Source organism: Battus philenor, unplaced genomic scaffold (genome assembly GCF_028537555.1).
Source record: "Battus philenor isolate CCGP_79_NKW_IND1 unplaced genomic scaffold, ilBatPhil1.0.hap1 SCAF_12, whole genome shotgun sequence".
NCBI lineage: Eukaryota > Metazoa > Arthropoda > Insecta > Lepidoptera > Papilionidae > Battus > Battus philenor.
Window position 1 is genome coordinate 769,979 of NW_027181674.1, and position 18,397 is coordinate 788,375.

The 18,397-nt window shown below is 35.5% G+C and overlaps 1 protein-coding gene across 3 annotated transcripts in view; it reads left to right on the forward strand.

The window, feature by feature from the left end:
* The window catches only part of LOC137933069 (embryonic polarity protein dorsal-like), a 58,330-nt gene that overhangs the window by 26,510 nt on the left and 13,423 nt on the right, over positions 1-18,397 (forward strand). For all 3 annotated transcript variants that reach the window (XM_068776822.1, XM_068776821.1, XM_068776823.1), the window contains exons 3-7: positions 5,284-5,449; positions 9,076-9,228; positions 10,861-11,045; positions 14,919-15,148; positions 16,726-16,881. In XM_068776822.1, the coding sequence (XP_068632923.1) occupies positions 5,284-5,449; positions 9,076-9,228; positions 10,861-11,045; positions 14,919-15,148; positions 16,726-16,881 (890 nt within the window). The remainder of the gene's footprint in view (positions 1-5,283; positions 5,450-9,075; positions 9,229-10,860; positions 11,046-14,918; positions 15,149-16,725; positions 16,882-18,397) is intronic.

Below are 18,397 nucleotides of genomic sequence, written 5' to 3' on the forward strand. Positions count from 1 at the left end.
CATTGGTTCGAGACCACGTCGGACCATCGTCCGCCTCAGAGTCGCCGAAGCTAGTGGGAGTTTAGGGCCCCCACCCCGTTTATGGTAGGGGAGCACCATTCACCGGAGGGCCGTCGCGAGACGCGTCCCTGTGCTGACGGCGTCGTCTCCGAGCGGGATCTGTCCTCTGCCGATCCCGTTCGGCTGCCTTCTTCTGGACCTTGACGGTCTCACAAAAAGAGGCCACGGCCCTCCATGCCGTTGACCCACTCAGCATCGCCGACACGACTGCTGGCAAGGAAAGGTCCTGTCCGATCTCGTCCGCCAGAATCCGCCGCTCCGACTGACCGACCGACTGACCGACCGACATATATAATGTGTTGAGATAACTTGGAGGCTTTTTGACTTCATTTTTTTGCTCTCTATGAGGTCTGTAGTACATCGATAAACTTACAACTTTTCGCCGTGCTCCTAGCTAGTTAAGCTCTATGTTAAGTGACTGCTAAGTCACTAAAGCCTTGTCACCATTGAACAGCTTGACTCGTTTCTGTACGGAAACCAAAGGTTCAATATACATCCTTCATTTTAAAATAAACATACGTAGATTCCAAATGTGTCCTGTCAGAGAAGAGCCCGCAACTCTGAGATTTTTTTTGTAGTCACTTTAACGGATAATTTAAAAAAAAAGGCTTATCATTTAATAAACGAATATATACTGACTGAAATAAAATAAATAAAATACTAATGTATAATGAGAGAGGAATGGAAGGCACAGAGCGACAGAGAATGAAAGAAGAAATGTGGAATGAACACCGAATGAAAGAACATAGGATGCATAAATGAAGAGAGTGAAAATTAAAAAAGGTTGTGAAAAATTAAGTAAATGAAAACAAAAGTCCCTGTCCCACAATAGATAAGGGGTACGAGTAAAAAAAAAACGAATATATAAATGACAGGAATCCTGGGCAGTTTAATTTAGGCTATGTCTGATAAAGTGTATAAATCTGCATTGTTATACTCGCAAAGCAGAATAGAGACAAAAATAAAATAGAGTTAAAAAAAAAAACTTGACGATCAATAAGAGTTCTGTTAAAAGTTCTAATGTTAAATAAATGAATTTTATCTTTTATCATATCTTTATCTAAAAAATTCTTTAATACGGTTTTAAATTGTTATTAATGTTTACAATTCTTTACAATTCCTTAATATTACTTGATAGTTTTATTAGCACTTTCCTTTTATAATCTAAACACTTCACCATATTCCATATATCTCCTACCCTATTTCTCGTTGTTTTTAGACCTATTTATTTTTACTTGCATGCGACTTGCTTGTATAGACAAAAGAATATGGTTTATATTTTATTATGTTTAATACAGTAGATAAATTAATTTCTTCCTAACCTGTATTCATCATCATATCACCTGTTAAACGGTTACTGATCTCATATGCCACCCCCAAGATCGCCATCCCCCAAGATCGCCACCCCTCAAGATCGGCACCCTCCAAGATCGCCACCCCCCAAGATCCCCCCCCCCAGGATCGCCACCCTCTAAGATCGCCACAATAACTGGTTTTGCGATGCCCTCATCCAACTTCTCGGGATTATGTCTGTCTTAGATTTAACTAGTTCCATTATCATCCATTATCACATTACTGTGATAATAATTTTTATTCAATCAACATTAATTATTGCATAATAATTTAGAGGCATTAAAAGTTTCCAGAGGATAGACAGCAGCGTACTCTGCGTACCATAATACAACACTGCGATCATCAACTCACCTGCCAAATGTGGTGATTAAGGTATATCTCATCATGGATATCTCAAAATCTTATAGGAGTTTAAAAGTAAGATTTTAAATAATTGTAGCACATACCAGATTTTGTAAAGATCCGTTAGTGTATTCAAATACCCACTAGTTGCCGAACCCTAATGAAAACACTAAGACATAAGAAAATAATTTGATACATAAAAATGTCGCTGTTAACCCTTTCCTTACCGCAGTTCGTTCCGTCGAAGTGACGCTACTGAACCGGGCATTTGTGCCGAGAAGTGTGTACATTGCATGTCGATAAACGGATGTTAGAATTTTCTTATTTGTGTTACATGTTTAAATATTTTACTAGTATTTTAATTAAAAATAGAAGTGATAATAATTGTTAATAATTTATTTGGCTGTGATAAATCTTAAAACAGGGATTTACACATAAGCCCACATTACAAGGATGCCGTCTAACTTCAGCGCTGGCAACGAAAGGGTTAAACAGTGTTATTATCAACGGATGCGTGTTACGGAAAGTCCATAGATTTGTGACGCGTACCAACGATTGAGGAAACCAGTTGTAGTGCGTTGTTCATCAGTTCGTAATGTCACTTCGTCGAATAGGCTCGACTTTGTTGTAATTTTTTTTTTTAATTATTTACAATGAAAACCTTTTCGCCGCATCGAATTCTCGTCCGGCCTATGTGGAGAGAGCGATATATACATTGTGAGTTTTTTTTTAAATCAGTGATAAGGCATTTACTGTTGGCGATTTTATATTTTGTGATATAACATATCAAGTGTTCGATAGGTTAAAAGGTACGGTACATATGTTTAATCCAGTAGGTTTAATATATTTAAAAAAGGAATTTATATTTAATTTACTGTCAAATAAAAATCGACAGTTTTATGTAAAAAGTATTTTCAAAATTCTGAATATTATTATTAAAATTAATTACTGTTTATCATCTGTCCGTGTAGACATTTTATTTCCAAAGCTGACCTTTCACGTGCGTTAGAAAAAATAAATTAACCTATATATTTCAGAGTTATATCTTGGCACAGGGTGAGTAGAAGTGGATATAAAAGCTCACAAATATAACCAAACACCCTGTATCGTCAGTTATTTAGCCCATAGACACTGCAAGGTTTCACGCGAAGATATCTATGGGGGATTTACCATAATCGCTTTGCAGGCGGGTCGACGATCGCAGTATTGTATTAATATTTTCCCTTCCGCACTTTTCGTGAAAATTTATTCGCTTGGCGCCTTCAGCGCTAATTCGGATTACTTGGCATGTCGCCGGCCGTTTTTGACATTATCGTGAAATTATGAATTTAATAAAGTTTTAATCAACTCATCGCTTAGCTTATCGCCGGCCGTTTTTGACATTATAGGGAAATTATGAATTGTAAAGTTTTAATCAACACATCGCTAGTTCTCGTGCGTTCTCAACCCTGTTCCCTTACTTTTATGAAATTTCAAAGATATACATACGTGAATATAATTTATTGCACGACTACTGCTGCATAGCGGAAGTAGCTATATATTAGTCCCTTTATTAGTTGCCAATGTAATATCCACCTGTGGACTTAGTATATCTGTAGTGTCATAATATAGGCGTCCTGCAAAAGTTTTACATCGATATTTTTGATAGGAAGACAAGTGCGCTGCGGTGAAATGAAAAGTTTCGCCTACAGAAACATACAAAAACATGAACACACACGTAAAATATACCGTTATTGTGAAAGTAAATAATTATTGTAATTAAGGATGTAATATGTTATAATTATATTGTAATGCCTTGTCCCATAAACACAATAGGGGTCAGCAAGAGGCCCCCGATAGCGGGGGCGATTGAAAAAAAACTACACCAATACCTAACTGTGCGTCGTTGTTACGTCCCAAAAAAACACGACGCAAATTGAAACGCCGCAAAGTTAATTAAGATTTTCTATAGCAAACCATGTAAAGATCGAAGATTGTTACCAGAGTTATGAAAATAGTACTTTTTAAAAAGAAAATTGAACAAAGTAAACGTTTAAAAAACATAAATAATATAACTCTGCCAATAAATAAATTGGAAAAATATTTACCTTGTAACCAGAAACAACACGTATAAATTTATATAAATTTATTGTCCTCTTTTAAAAAGGACAATACACACTACGTAATTGAAACTTAACTCTAAAATTACCAAAACAAATTGAAAATAAAATTATATTCAAATTGCGTTGTTTTTAGTTAGAAAGGGAATCCCCGAGTTTTGATGGCAAAGCGCAATTAGAAACAAGTGTTGCCATCTTTTGGCAAAAAAAGAAAATTTTATAGAAAAATTAAAGACTCGAACCCAAAACAACTCAACCTCTAAAATCTAACGACGCACAGTGAAAACTAGTACTAATTAAGCAGCGACGAAACTTCGAAAAAACGCAAAACGAACCGACGCAAAGCGAGGTATTGGTGTATTCCGTACGTATAAAGGAATGTTTATTTCAAGTCCTTTATTTTTTAATTGTGTTTAATAACTAAGTATATTATTATTTAAGAAATATGTCAGTAATTTCTCTATTATATATATACAGACGTAAACAATATAATTACATTGTAAATAATTGTACAAAACGATCCGCAATTATATCGCAATGTGTTGGTTGACGTATGCCGAACACGTGGTTGACCATACCATGCGTTTATAATATGAGTTTCATAGAAAAATATTAAAATCTATTTTCAGACATAGACACAGTAGTATATTGCACGTGTTTTATTCTCTGAGTTGTACATGCTCGGGATTTATGTGAGTATCAATCGGAAATAAGATATCTAGACGGAAAAAAATAACTATATTATATATATCTGTCCACTTTGTGAATGTATGTCAGTCTGTCGTCTTCATCTAAAAGCCTAGATGGCTACGCACTGCCATTACATATGCCAATCCGCCTATATATTTATATATATATATATATTTTATATATATATATTTATACATATATATATATATATGTAAGTGGACAGATGACTTTACCGTCAGGTAGCTTCTCCTAGTCCAGTCCTACTGTAAATCAGTGGGAGAGGCGTATGTTCAATTGTGGGCAACCTACTATATGTATATATACTATCCTCTAAGAGGTTAAGTTTGTAAATGTTAATGTTAATGTTTTTTTTTTAAGTGAATGGCCTCTCAACATCTTTGTGGGTGAAATTTCGTGAAACCCTTTCTTAACTGACTTCTACCACACGTAAGGAATATTACTACTAAATGTCAAGTTTTTAAGTCTTAAGGTTCCGGAGATATCTTGATGAGTTAGTACATAGGTATATACATATATATATATGTGTATGTAGATTTAACATGTATTGGCAAGTTAGTTTGATTGACTGATTGAAGACAAAGTTACGTATGTATTTATACATGTATATATGTATGTATGTACAATGTTGCTTAGGTCCTGTTAAAAACACGGCAGCGGTTTACAGGAGCTGTGACGATGTTTTTTTTGTTTGTGGTCTAAAGTGTCCCCTTGTGCGCAGTGGACGCGATCTGCATCGCGGACCCGGCGTTCGATGCGCGGTGCGTAGGCGGCACGCCGCGGCCCGCGCCCGCCCCCGCCGCCGTCATGCCCCCAGCGCCCCCAGCGACCACCGGCGCCGCGCCAGCCGTGCGCATCGTGGAACAGCCCGCCAGCAAGGCGCTCAGGTAACATATCACCTCAACTGTTTCAAACACGCCTAACATCACCCTTAACACACTATTTCTCGCAGCAGACAAATTCTTTTTACCCTTTTCTTGATAATGTATCTGTAGAGATAGATAAGAATAAAAAAAAAATAGTGGCATCAATTTTGAACGAGAAGTAATTTGTATGTGAATGTTTAGGTAATTTCTTAATTTTCGAACGCTTAATCAGTTTATCTGTTGGTATCCTTGGGTCTTAAAAGTCAAGTGGTATGAATATTAATGTAACATTAAAAGAAAATCTGTCAAGTTAAGGGTTAACACACCCTGTATAACGGCGAACTTAATGCCAAAAACATTCTCTACCAGTTAACCGTTAATGAGGGTAGGTAAAAAAAATTAAAATCAAATTTAGATTAAAATAATCGTATATAAACACCTTGTATACATATATATGTCGACATCTAATATATAAAATTCTCGTGTCACGGTGTTCGAACATGAACTCCTCTGAAACGGCTTGACTGATTTTTACCAAATTTAATATGCGTATTCAGTAGGTCTGAGAATCGGCTACTATCTATTTTCTATACCCCTAAGTGATAAAGGTTGTTCACAATTAAAAAATTTTTTTTATTTTTTTTACGAAATTTTTTGTTTTTATTTTTTTAACGAAATTTTTTGTTTTTATTTTTTTATGATACAGCATATAAGAATACATACAACCATAAATTTTCACCCCTCTACGATCAACCCTTATTTTTTATTTGTAAATTATAATATCCATTTTTTTTTTGCAAAACAACGTTTGCGGGATCAGCTAGTTTTAGTATAAAAAAGATCGCATCTACTTTACGCTAGCGTTTATTGTTAACCATGCTCTGGTGCAAAACGCACGCTTATTTTTGCAACTTATTTGCAACCTAAGTAATAAGTTAGTGAACAAACGTACATTAAGTATATATACTTATAGCTAGTACTTAATATAACAAGGAATCCATCAATGTTAGTAGCCACGCGAAATAGATACCTCCATTAAAATGGGAAGCCAGAAAGAAATATACTTCAACACAGTTCCACAAAGATCACATAATTTTTGTTATATATTTGTTTATGCCATTTTCAATTTGATTTTAACCCTTTGGGGCACGCTAGTATTAAAAATTTACCACTTTTTTGATGCATAATAACACACGGTGGGACATTTCTTGACCCACATGGAAATAGTGGAATAGTTGCACGCTCATACATTTTTTTCGAACTTTATTATTTAAAGTAAGTGGCAACACCATTAGCAATTGTTAAAAATATACAGTAATACCCCGCTTTACGCGACCCCGTTATACGCGGTTTCACTATAACGCGAATTGCAAATTTCGCGCTCAAATGCCTCGAATTACGCGAAAGAGTGTATATTAATATAATGTAGTCATCAACTTCTCTATGGTGTCTTGACCATCTGTCAAACAATTAAAAACAGTGTTGGGTGTTATGAACGTATTTTACAAGAACGTAAACAAAACGTTACCCAAAAGGCAATAGATGTATTTTTCCGTAAAAAAATAAGAGTATGTATTGCATAAAGTGTTCCTAGAATTTAAAGTGATTGATTAAAATGACATAAAGCTCGTTATACGCGAATTTCAGTTAACGCGATTTTTTTTGGAACGTATCTCTCGCGTAAAGCGGGGTATTACTGTACTCGATTGCGGCTGGCAAGGTTTATCATCATATGACAGGTTCATCAAGTGTTGAAACCGAAAATTTTAAGTAGTTAATAACAGAGTTAAATTTTTTATTTTTCTATATCATTGTATATCCTTATAAATAATAGCACACTAATTTTGTTAAATTTCTAACGAAATAAAATTTCTGTGCAACATGGGTATTTTAATTTTCTAAAATTCCGTGCCTCAAAGGGTTAAAGGGTGACAATTCAAAGGTGGTATCGACTCGAGTTTAATTCTTTCGCTTCAATATAAAAATATATATGTTACATAGGAGAACGTTAAAATTTTAGAAAGACTAAGATAAGTGACCAATTTTTGCGACAACAATTGTTTCACTTGACCAGAGTTCCCCAAACTTTTTTGTGTCGTAGACCCCTTGCGATGTTTTTCCGTGTTGGGTAGACCCCCTACTTACCTGATATTGATTTCCTGTAAATTTTTAACTGTAGTGAAGTTTAGTGTTAAAAACTTAAAATAAAAACACATGTTAATTTATACATTTATTAATTGAATTTAAATTAAAACTACTAATCCTACAACTTACACAATTTTATTAACATATATATAAATGTTTTGATATTATAAGATAGTATGATGTAAGTAAATTGTTACTATCAGTGTATGTGTTGAGATCCACTATCGTGGACCCCCATTTTAATTTCATGGACCCCAAAAAATTTTTCGCTGACGTAGACCCCTTGCAGGTTGTCATAGACCCCTAGGGGTCAATATAGACCACTTTGGGAATCACTGCACTAGACGTGTAGTGTAATTAATATATATATATATATATATAATTATCTACCGAGTAAATTTATTTTTTTATATATATAGAAGATAAAAATTATAAATTCTTCTATAAGTACATACGTGAACAGCTAATCTGCGCCGGCGCGCTAAATGGGTCACAGTTTCTTATATTTATATATAGATATCGGGGTCACGGGATGAAAGCTTTACGTGCCCGATACTTACGTAATTACGGAACGTACATAACGTAAATTTTACCAGTTTTGTATATTAAACTACGTTTCTTTTATTTATTCAATATAGATGTCTTTCATAAAATACGACATCAGAAATTTCACTTTTCTAAACCAGTCTAACCACCGACCCTGTCATATCAAGTAACAATTTTGCTACCTCCTTGAATTTTTTTTAACCCCCGCTATTGGGGGCCTCTCGTACCCCTATTTATGGTGGGATAGGGACTTTATTAGCATTTAATTTATTCACTTAATTATTTTATTTTCATTCTCTTCTCTTTCATTCTTCACATAATCTTTCATTCTGTTCTTTTATACCACAATTCTGCTTTCTTTCCCTTTTGCTCTGTTTTACCATTCTTTCATCCTCTTTTCATTTTACATTTTCATCCTCGAAATATTACATCATCACTTAATTAAATATATCTTCATTATATATCAATTATATCAACAGTATAAATAGTAAGTTACTGTCAGTTTGAACGCCGATCTGTTGAGAACAGTCGGCAAGAAACTCAACAGTTGTTTTTTTAAATGAATTTATTACAATTTTTTATTATTATAATATCAATCATGCAAACAAATCAACATATAAAGTTGCATTTCGATCGACCAAAAAACTCTAGAATGCTGTAGTAAGATTTAATTTTAAATTAACATCCAAAAAATATTGCACATCGACCTTTGGAAAGAGACAATCGGCGTTATCTCTGTCGCACGAAATACAACGACTGACAAAACGTCACATATGTAGTGTGGGACAGAGATAGTGCTCTACAAATCCGAAATTAGCCGATTGTCTCTTTCCAAAGGTCGATGAGCAATATTTATCGCCGGGTATTGTATGTTTAAGGTATTTCGTGGAACCTTATATATACAGCCATACCCATGAAGGATATAACAATTACAATATGTTTTGTATATACAACAGGTTTCGATATGAATGCGAGGGCCGGTCAGCGGGTTCGATTCCTGGTGTCAACAGCACGAGCGAGAGGAAGACCTACCCCACCATCGAGATCAGCGGCTGCACGGGCAACGCCATCGTCGTGGTCTCCTGCGTCACTAAGGACCATCCGTACAAGTGAGTCAATTGTCAGACGAGCTGGTGCTCTCAGCAATAATGATCCCAAAATGTCGTACATAATCAAAATCTATATATAATCTAAACTAATAAAACCCTATTCCTATTTTCACCCATTCTCTCTCTCTTCTCTCATCCTTCACAATTTCTCTCTTTCTTCCCTCTTTCCTTCTTCATATTTTCTATCATCCTCACAACATTCATTTACATTCACGCATCGCCTTCTATCCCAAGCCACATTTCAGGTTACGCGGTTTTGTTACGATTAAGTTATTGGCTTGCCGCATTCCAATATAGCATTTCATATATATATATATATTTCAAAGTAATCAAGTTTATACAAGTTGATTGGAAACTGATGTAAAAACTTTTTGCTGAAATTTGCTTTATAAATTTACCCTTTTATCATAACTGGGTCGCAGATAGCATTGTAAAGTATATACGTATTTAAAGGAATCAGGCGTTATTTTGCCGAAGTTCATCCTAAGTAAGAAAAGGACCAATATTTAGCCACTTCCGCACATGCAGTGGTAGTCGTGCAACAAAGTGCACCGCCCGCCAGCCCGCTGAAAAATGCGCATGCGGCAAACAATGACAATTACACAACTACCACCGTTAAATCACTCAACACGTGTTTCACCCCTCCACGGGGCATCTTCAGGAGTTATGTTATACATACACGTGTTGAGTGATTTAACGGTGGCTAAATATTGGTCCTTTTCTTACAGAACGTAAAAACAAAGGCAATGCTCTATCTGTGAAATACAGATTATAATTTGTTCATTCATTAACAACAGTGTATTATTTATATCATCACTAGCTAAAGTGGTCCAGGAGGACCCCAGGAATCCATGATAAATAAGACAAAGATGAGAGTCACAATTCGTTTTTAACGGTGGCAGTTGTGTAATTAACTAAGTATACTCGTATCCTTGAAGTGAGATCGGCAGTGGCGTAGCTATGGTATTTGGGGCCTGGGGCAGATTGGGGCTTGATGCCCCCCCCCCCCCCCCCCTAAAGAGTCTAATTAATTACAAAATTCAGAACAGAATGTAGTAAATATATATTTTTTGGGTTCAAAATAATAATAAATATATATAAAATAACATTAAATCTTAATAAAATTTATTGGGAAAATTTAAAAACGAACATTCCTCGCTTTTTGGCCTGCAAAGTCATTTATCGCATTTTCTAAATCAATAGTGTCGACTAGTTCATGTTCTATTGACATTATTGCAAGATTATTTAATCTATTTATCATTAAATAATCTTGCAATAATGTAATAATTTATTATTTTGTCATTTAGGGCCCTTTTAAAAAACACTTTGTGTTTTGCGAATGAAAGGCTTAAACACTGTGTATGTTATAATTTGTAACCGTTTACTTTTTTTTAATGTTCATATTATTTAACAACTTTTTTAGCACAAAAATAGTAAAAATCGATAATCTTTTTATGTTATTTACTTTAAATTATGGTTTTCATTTTTCTTTTAACATTTCATTATCCATGATTCAAAAAAAATTTTTTCTACTTTGGTGCCCCCCCTGTTTGTGGTGCCTGGTGCGGCCGCCCCGCTCGCCACCCCCTGACTACGCCACTGGGGATCGGATAGTAATGGAGTGTGTTGCAGGCCGCATCCCCACAACCTGGTGGGACGTGAGCGCTGCGAGCGCGGCGTGTGCACAGTGAAGGCGGAGCTCTCCGGAGACAGCACCCTCGTCTCCTTCAGCAACCTGGGCATCCAGTGCGTCAAGCGCAAGGATGTCGAAGCAGCCCTACGTACAAGAGAGGAGCTTCGCGTCGACCCTTTCAAGAGTAAGATAATTTCATTACGAAACTAAACACCGAGCTGCATGACTACCCAAAGCACTAGAACCGATCGGGGCATTGCAACGATCATTCTGACAATTATACACCAAAAATCAATGGTTTCAGAAATAATAGGTAACATCTAATATATAAAATTCTCGTGTCACGGTATTCGAACTTGAACTCCTCTGAAACGGCTTGACTGATTTTTACCAAATTTTATATGCGTATTTAGTAGGTCTGAGAATCGGCTACTATCTATTTTTCATACCCCTAAGTGATAAGGGTGGTCACCCCTAAATTTTTTTTATTTATTTTTTAGACAATTTTTTTGGTTTTCATTATATTATGATACAGCATACAAAAATACATACAACCCTAAATTTTCACCCCTCTACGATCAACCCTTATCTTACATTTGTTAATTAAAAACTTGAATTTTTTTTGCAAAACAACGTTTGCGGGATCAGCTAGTAATATATAAAATTTCCTTGTCACAATGTTAGTTACCGTACTCCTCCGAAACGGCTTGTCCGATTTGTCAAAAATTTTATATACGTATTCAGTATGTCTGAGAATCGGCTACTATCTATTTTCCATACCCATAAGTGATAAGGGTTGTTCACCCTTAAAATTTTTTTTTTATTTTTTGTTTTTATTTTTTTATGATACAGCATACAAAAATACATACAACCCTAAATTTTCACCCCTCTGCGATGAACCCTTATTTTTTATTTGTAAATTAAAAACATAATTTTTTTTTTGCAAAACAACGTTTGCGGGATCAGCTAGTAGTCACATAAAATCAGTCTAATTAATGGAAATTTTTATTTTCTTTATATGCTTACAAAACACTTGCATTTATTTATATTATTATACACATTAGCATCTTTTGACTTCACACGACCTATACCGTTGGTTCTCGTCACGGAGATCCCACGCCATGTCTATCGACCCTAAACTACAAATAAAAATGTTTGAATTAATAATGATGTAAGAATAAAACTTTGAATACAGGAAACCATGTATAGATCTAGTTCTTTCGCGTTAAAACTATTCCCTGTACGTTATAATTGGGGCGTTAGAGACGGTGTAGAAACGCCGCGTCGTAAATAGTTGCTTCCAAAAATAAACTCTTTGTTCCTTGCGAACGTATGCGTGCGTGTACTGATCGATTTTCCATGCGCATGATTCGATAACCTTTACTTACATCAGTAAATAAATCATTTATACATTACTAGCTGATCCCGCAAACGTTGTTTTGCAAAAAAAATTAAAGTTTTTAATTAACAAATGTAAGATAAGGGTTGATCGTAGAGGGGTGAAAATTTAGGTTTGTATGTATTTTTGTATGCTGTATCATAATAAAATAAAAACCAAAAAAATTGTCTAAAAAATTAAAAATAAAATTTAGGGGTGGACCACCCTTATCACTTAGGGGTATGGAAAATAGATAGTAGCCGATTCTCAGACAGACATTCACAGACTGAATACGCATGTAAAATTTGGTAAAAATCGGTCAAGCCGTTTCGGAGGAGTTCAAGTTCGAACACCGTGACACGAGAATTTTATATATTAGATTAATATTATTTACATATATAATGCCGGAAGAACCTTATATTGTAAAGGATATTCTATGTAGTAATACAGTTAAGGTTTCAATTCCAATGGCAGTGTAATCTCGTGAAAGCGATCGCAAAAAAATACTTATGTGCTATGATCTATGTTTAGACGAATTTGAGAAATTTGTAACCGTGTGATATAAATTGAAGGATGCCATTATACAGAACTAAATTTTATAATTTTTTATACTAGATCCAGTGATTAGTCAATGTAAGATATATTATATATTTATGCAGTGATGTTATATATACATTTATAGATTGTCGGGAATAAAACCTGCGACCAAGGCTGCTGTGATCACGTAGAATTTCTTTCGTAAACCACGTTTTGCCATCTCTAATCTGCAGAATCCACGATGAGATCTAAAATCATCAATATATCGATTTCGTCGAAAAGAATCGATTTTTTAGTGATCCGAGATTTCTACAAACTTTTAAATATCTTTATACACCTTAGTAAATATTTTTTATTTATTTAATTAATATTCTTTATTGTACATGCTAGAATACATTAAAATAGTTTCATAATAATATACAAAAATGTACAAAGGGCGGTCTTATCACACAAGGCAATCTTTAATAGACAACCATAGTATGGAATGGGTAGAAGTATAAATAATTGGTAGGTAATGTGTACAAATATACCTACATAAACATACATACATATGTATGTAACATATATACTTATAATAAATAAAAACATAAAACTGATTTAGATCCCACTTGCCTCAGAAATAATAAAAAACACAGGAAATTGAAGAAATGAATAAACAGATAAATAATCAATGATCTAGTAAATATTTCTAAACCATTTTCTTAAAAATAGGTAGTGACGGCACGTCTTATATTTGTGGTAAAAGATTTGCATGAACAAAGAAGAATAGGCCGGCATTTTTAATTTCAGACTCTCTGATGATCTCAAAGATCTCTAACTTGTATCATGAAATTGAAACCTCGTTTTGAGGTCTAGACCAGTGATTCCCAAAGTGGTCTATATCGACCCCTAGGGGTTTATGACAACCTGCAAGGGGTCTACGTCAGTGGAAAAAAAATTTGGGGTCCATGAAATTAAAATGGGGGTCCACGAAAGTGGATCTCAACACATACACTGAAAGTACCTACTTACATCATACTACCTTATAATATCAAAACATTTACATTATTTAAAAAAGTACCTATGAAGTAAAAAAAATATTGTATATGTTTATAAAATTGTGTAAGTTGTAGGATTATTAAATTAACATGTGTTTTTACTTTAAGTTTTTAACACTAAACTTCACTACAGTTAGAAATTAACAGGAAATCGATATCAGGTAAGTAGGGGGTCTACCCAACACGGAAAAACATGGCAAGGGGTCTACGACACAAAAAAGTTTGAAGAACTCTGGTCTAGACAGTGATGAAACGACAAGAGAGTTGTAGAGAGGGAAGAGGGGGTGTTACTCCCAGACGAGCCGACGGCGTCTACGTCACGCGTCCCTGGTCTAAAAAGAAACGCACGGCAACGAAACGGAAATTCCAATACGTCGACACATACAATATATAACACAATTGAATATACAAAAATATATTACATTGAAATATTACGTATACCTTATTGATGTAATTATAATAAAATATCGTAAGCGTGCATTTTCAGAAGGATGAATAAACCACATAGATTCTCCTGATGTTAACATTTCTAACAGACATGATAATAAAGCATTTATTTTATCAGTTTATATATATATATAAAACTATGTCAGTCAGGTTATGTATTGTAAGCTCGGTATAGTATAGACCTTCAAGAATTCAAAGGTTCTCCTTTTACCTTTACCGATGGATACATACCGCTTCCATTTGATCCGGAAATATATAGATTGACTAATATACACTACCCTCAAAATTGAATAGAAGATTTCTTTTTATTTATTCGAAAAGGCAAACACTTTCAAATCAAACATAAAATGTCGGAATGTTTAATCTCTAACAAGATTTAACCACAGACTCTGTGTTTGGCACTAATCGGTGTAACATAACTCCTGAAGATGCCCCGTGGAGGGGTGAAACACGTGTTGAGTGATTTAACGGTGGTAGTTGTGTAGTTCGCATTGTTTGCCGCATACGCATTTACCAGCGGACTGGCGGGCGGTGCACTTTGTTGCACGACTACCACTGCATGTGCGGAAGTGGCTAAATATTTATCCTTTTCTTACTTAAGATTTAACCACTTCAATATTGTTTCTTAACCTGACTAATAAAATATCGTTGTCCACAGCTGGGTTCAGCCATCGTGGACAGCCGCAGAGCATCGACTTGAACGCAGTGCGGCTGTGCTTCCAAGTGTTCGTGACAGGAGAACGTGGAAAGGTTCGGCTGGCGTTACCACCAGCTGTCTCCGACATCATCTACGATAAGAAGGCGATGAGCGACCTGCATATCGCTCGAGTGTCGCACTGCGCTGGTCCAGCTGGTGGTCGCATGACCATGATACTGCTGTGTGAGAAGGTAGATCCACTCTTCATTAATAGCCTTTAAGAGGCCATTGTCCATATCTGGACGTCCTTTGCCTGAAATGATCAGGATATTATTAATTTTCTACATTATTATTGTATTATTTACCTGGTAGAGAATGCTCACACGGCATTAATTATAATGATGAAATTGTTGAAAATGTGCTGGAGTTAAAGGAAAAACCAGGAAGGAAGAGACGTATGTACATTCAGGCGTCTTTCTTCTTTTTAGCCGAAAGCCATCAAAGATCTACGACTTCTATCAACCTTAACTATGTTATGATCATCCAGTGGGGAACCTTCCCACGCCGCGTCGGCCGACTCCTGGTCTACGAGCAATTCTTCAAGCTACATCGGTGACTGGATCTGCAGATATTTCTGATTCGATCTCTCAGCGAAACTCCAAAGCATAGCCCTCTCCATTGCTTTTAAGGCATCTTTATTTGGATACAAGTTTATAAATAAACAACCTTATTAGTATGTGTGTATTTAATGGAATTAGGCGTTACCTTGTGGAAGTCCATCCTATTGTAAGAAAAGGACCAATATTTAGCCACTTCCGCACATGCAGTGGTAGTCGTGCAACAAAGTGCACCGCCCGCCAGAACGCTGATAAATGCGTATGCGGCAAACAATGCGAATTACACAACTGCCACCGTTAAGTCACTCAACACGTGTTTCACCCCTCCACGAGGCATCTTCAGGAGTTATGTTACACCGATTAGTGCTTAGATTATCGATTAGTGATTAGACTCTGTGTTTGGCACTAAATATTGGTCCTTTTCTTACAGTATGTATGTAGTTCCACTATTCAGCGCTAGATGTCGTAAATAAAAGCTGATAAAATTTGTATTGTTTTTGCAATTGTTTTAATAAAATGTCTTGTGGTTACATTTCGATCCGTTCAGTGATTGTGTCTGTTTCAAGAAGGTGCTCGATTTTGAATTTTTTTATACATTATAGTGAGGGTAATCCGCAAAAATACGTGTAGAACAGATGCACTTACCTATTTCCTTCAAAGTGGAGCTAGAAAGGTCACGTGGCTAGGTACGCTGATACCAGGTGGACACAAAGGGTTATAAAATGGACGGGACCACGAGGTACCAGAGCGAGAGGCAGAGCTAATGCCAGATGGGCTGATGATCGTGGCTGCAGCAGGTCACGGGTGGCTCCAAGTTGCCAAAGATAGAGAAAAATGGAAAGCTTTGAAGGAGGCTTTTACCTAGAGAGGTCCATACAAACTTAATACAAAATTATCAAAAGTAATATTTAAAATTACTAATTCTATGTCATTTGTATAGAATGAAAATAAAAATAAAAAAGCATTATTATTATTATTGTTACTTATCGCCTGTCCACCTAAGTATAGTGCGCAGTACTTGAAAGTTCATTGTTATAATAGCTATAAGAGTGCTAAAAATAAGATCTTGTTCGCTACCAGTCTTCTAGGTAAAGTTAAAAAGTGTTTTCTCGCTGTACTTCTTTCATGTAATAAATAGTAACGCCAGCCGTCAACAGATGGCGCGCATCTGTTACACAAGTACTTTTTTACCAAGTGACTGTCGTGAACAGGTGACGGGACAGGACACCGCCGTGGTGTTCTTCGAGAAGGCCAACGACGAGGTGGTCTGGGAGGCTGCAGCAACCAACGTGCACGTGCACAAGCAGGCGGCCATTACTTTCGACATACCCCCCTACCGCAATCCAGTCACACAGACCAACGTCAAGGTACTATCTAGACCAGAGTTCCCCAAACTTTTTTGTGTCGTAGACCCCTTGCCATGTTTTTCCGTGTTAGGTAGACCCCCTACTTACCTGATATTGATTTCCTGTAAATTTCTAACTTTAGTGAAGTTTAGTGTTATAAACTTAAAGTAAAAACACATGTTAATTTATACATTTATTAATTGGATCTAAATTAAAACTACTCAAAATAAAATTTCGTATCTGTTATGTAAAATATACGTAACATTAAATAAAAATATAATAAAATAACATAAGCAATAAGTCAATATTTTTAATGAGAAGGATGAACCTGATGCTTTAATAATAAATTATCAACATTTGGCGTCAATTTTGTAAGGGTCAATCTTAAATCTCCTCGGCTAAAGATGTCCAGTCTGTTTATTTTTTTCGTTAGGAGATTGGTAACAGCGCTGAACCCCATTTCCACTAGGTATGACGATGGAAAGGAAATTAAAAATGTAAAAAAGTGTATGTGTTGAGATCCACTATCGTGGACCCTCATTTTCATTTTATGGACCCCCAAATTTTTTTTCGCTGACGTAGACCCCTTGCATGTTGTCATAGACCCCCAGGGGTCGATATAGACCACTCTGGGAATCTCTGATCTATACAAAGACATACACAAAAATATTACACACACATAAAAACTTTTAACAGAACTCTTATTGATCGTAATTTTTTTTAATCTAATTTAATTTTAACCCTGCCTCGCAAGGTATTTTAGTTTTGAAGATGCAAGAAGAAACTCCATTAATATCGTTTCGATTTTTGAACAATTATAGAAATTAAGCAGATTGCTTCTAGAAGCTTCTAAATCAAGCTGTGAACGTTCTATAGCTGAAATGATGATACAATTAAACCAAGTTTATATTTTTATAATCTGTACATATAAACATACCGGCATAAGAACAGGTCTAGACATATTACAGCCGATCACATAGCATGTAGAACAGACTAGAGATGTGGCTTAAAGTTGAGACATGCCCAAGGTGGGCAGAGGAATCTTGATAAGGAAGACCCTGGATTCAGACTACACCAATACATCGCTTTGCGTCATTTAATTAGCGTAATTAGCACTAATTTTCACTGCGTCGTTAGATTTTCGAGGTTGCGTTGTTTTGGGTTCGAGTCTTTAAGTTTTTTTTTCTAAAAGATGGCAACACATGTTTCTAATTGCGCCATGCCATGAAAACTCGGGAATTCCCTTCTAACTAAAAATCAACGCAATTTGAATACGGTTTTATTTTCATTTTGTTTTAAGAGTTCAATTTCAATTATGTAGTCTTGCGCTTATACATTTTTACGTGTTGTTTCTGTTCTTCAGTTTATTTATTGGTAGAGTTATACTATTTTCGTTTTTTAAATGTTTATTTTGTTCAATTTTCTTTTTAAAAAAATGTATTTTCATAACCTATCTTCGATCTTTACATGGTTTGCTATAGAAAATCCTAATTCACTTTGCGGCGTTTCAATTTGCGTCGTGTTTTTTTGGAACGTA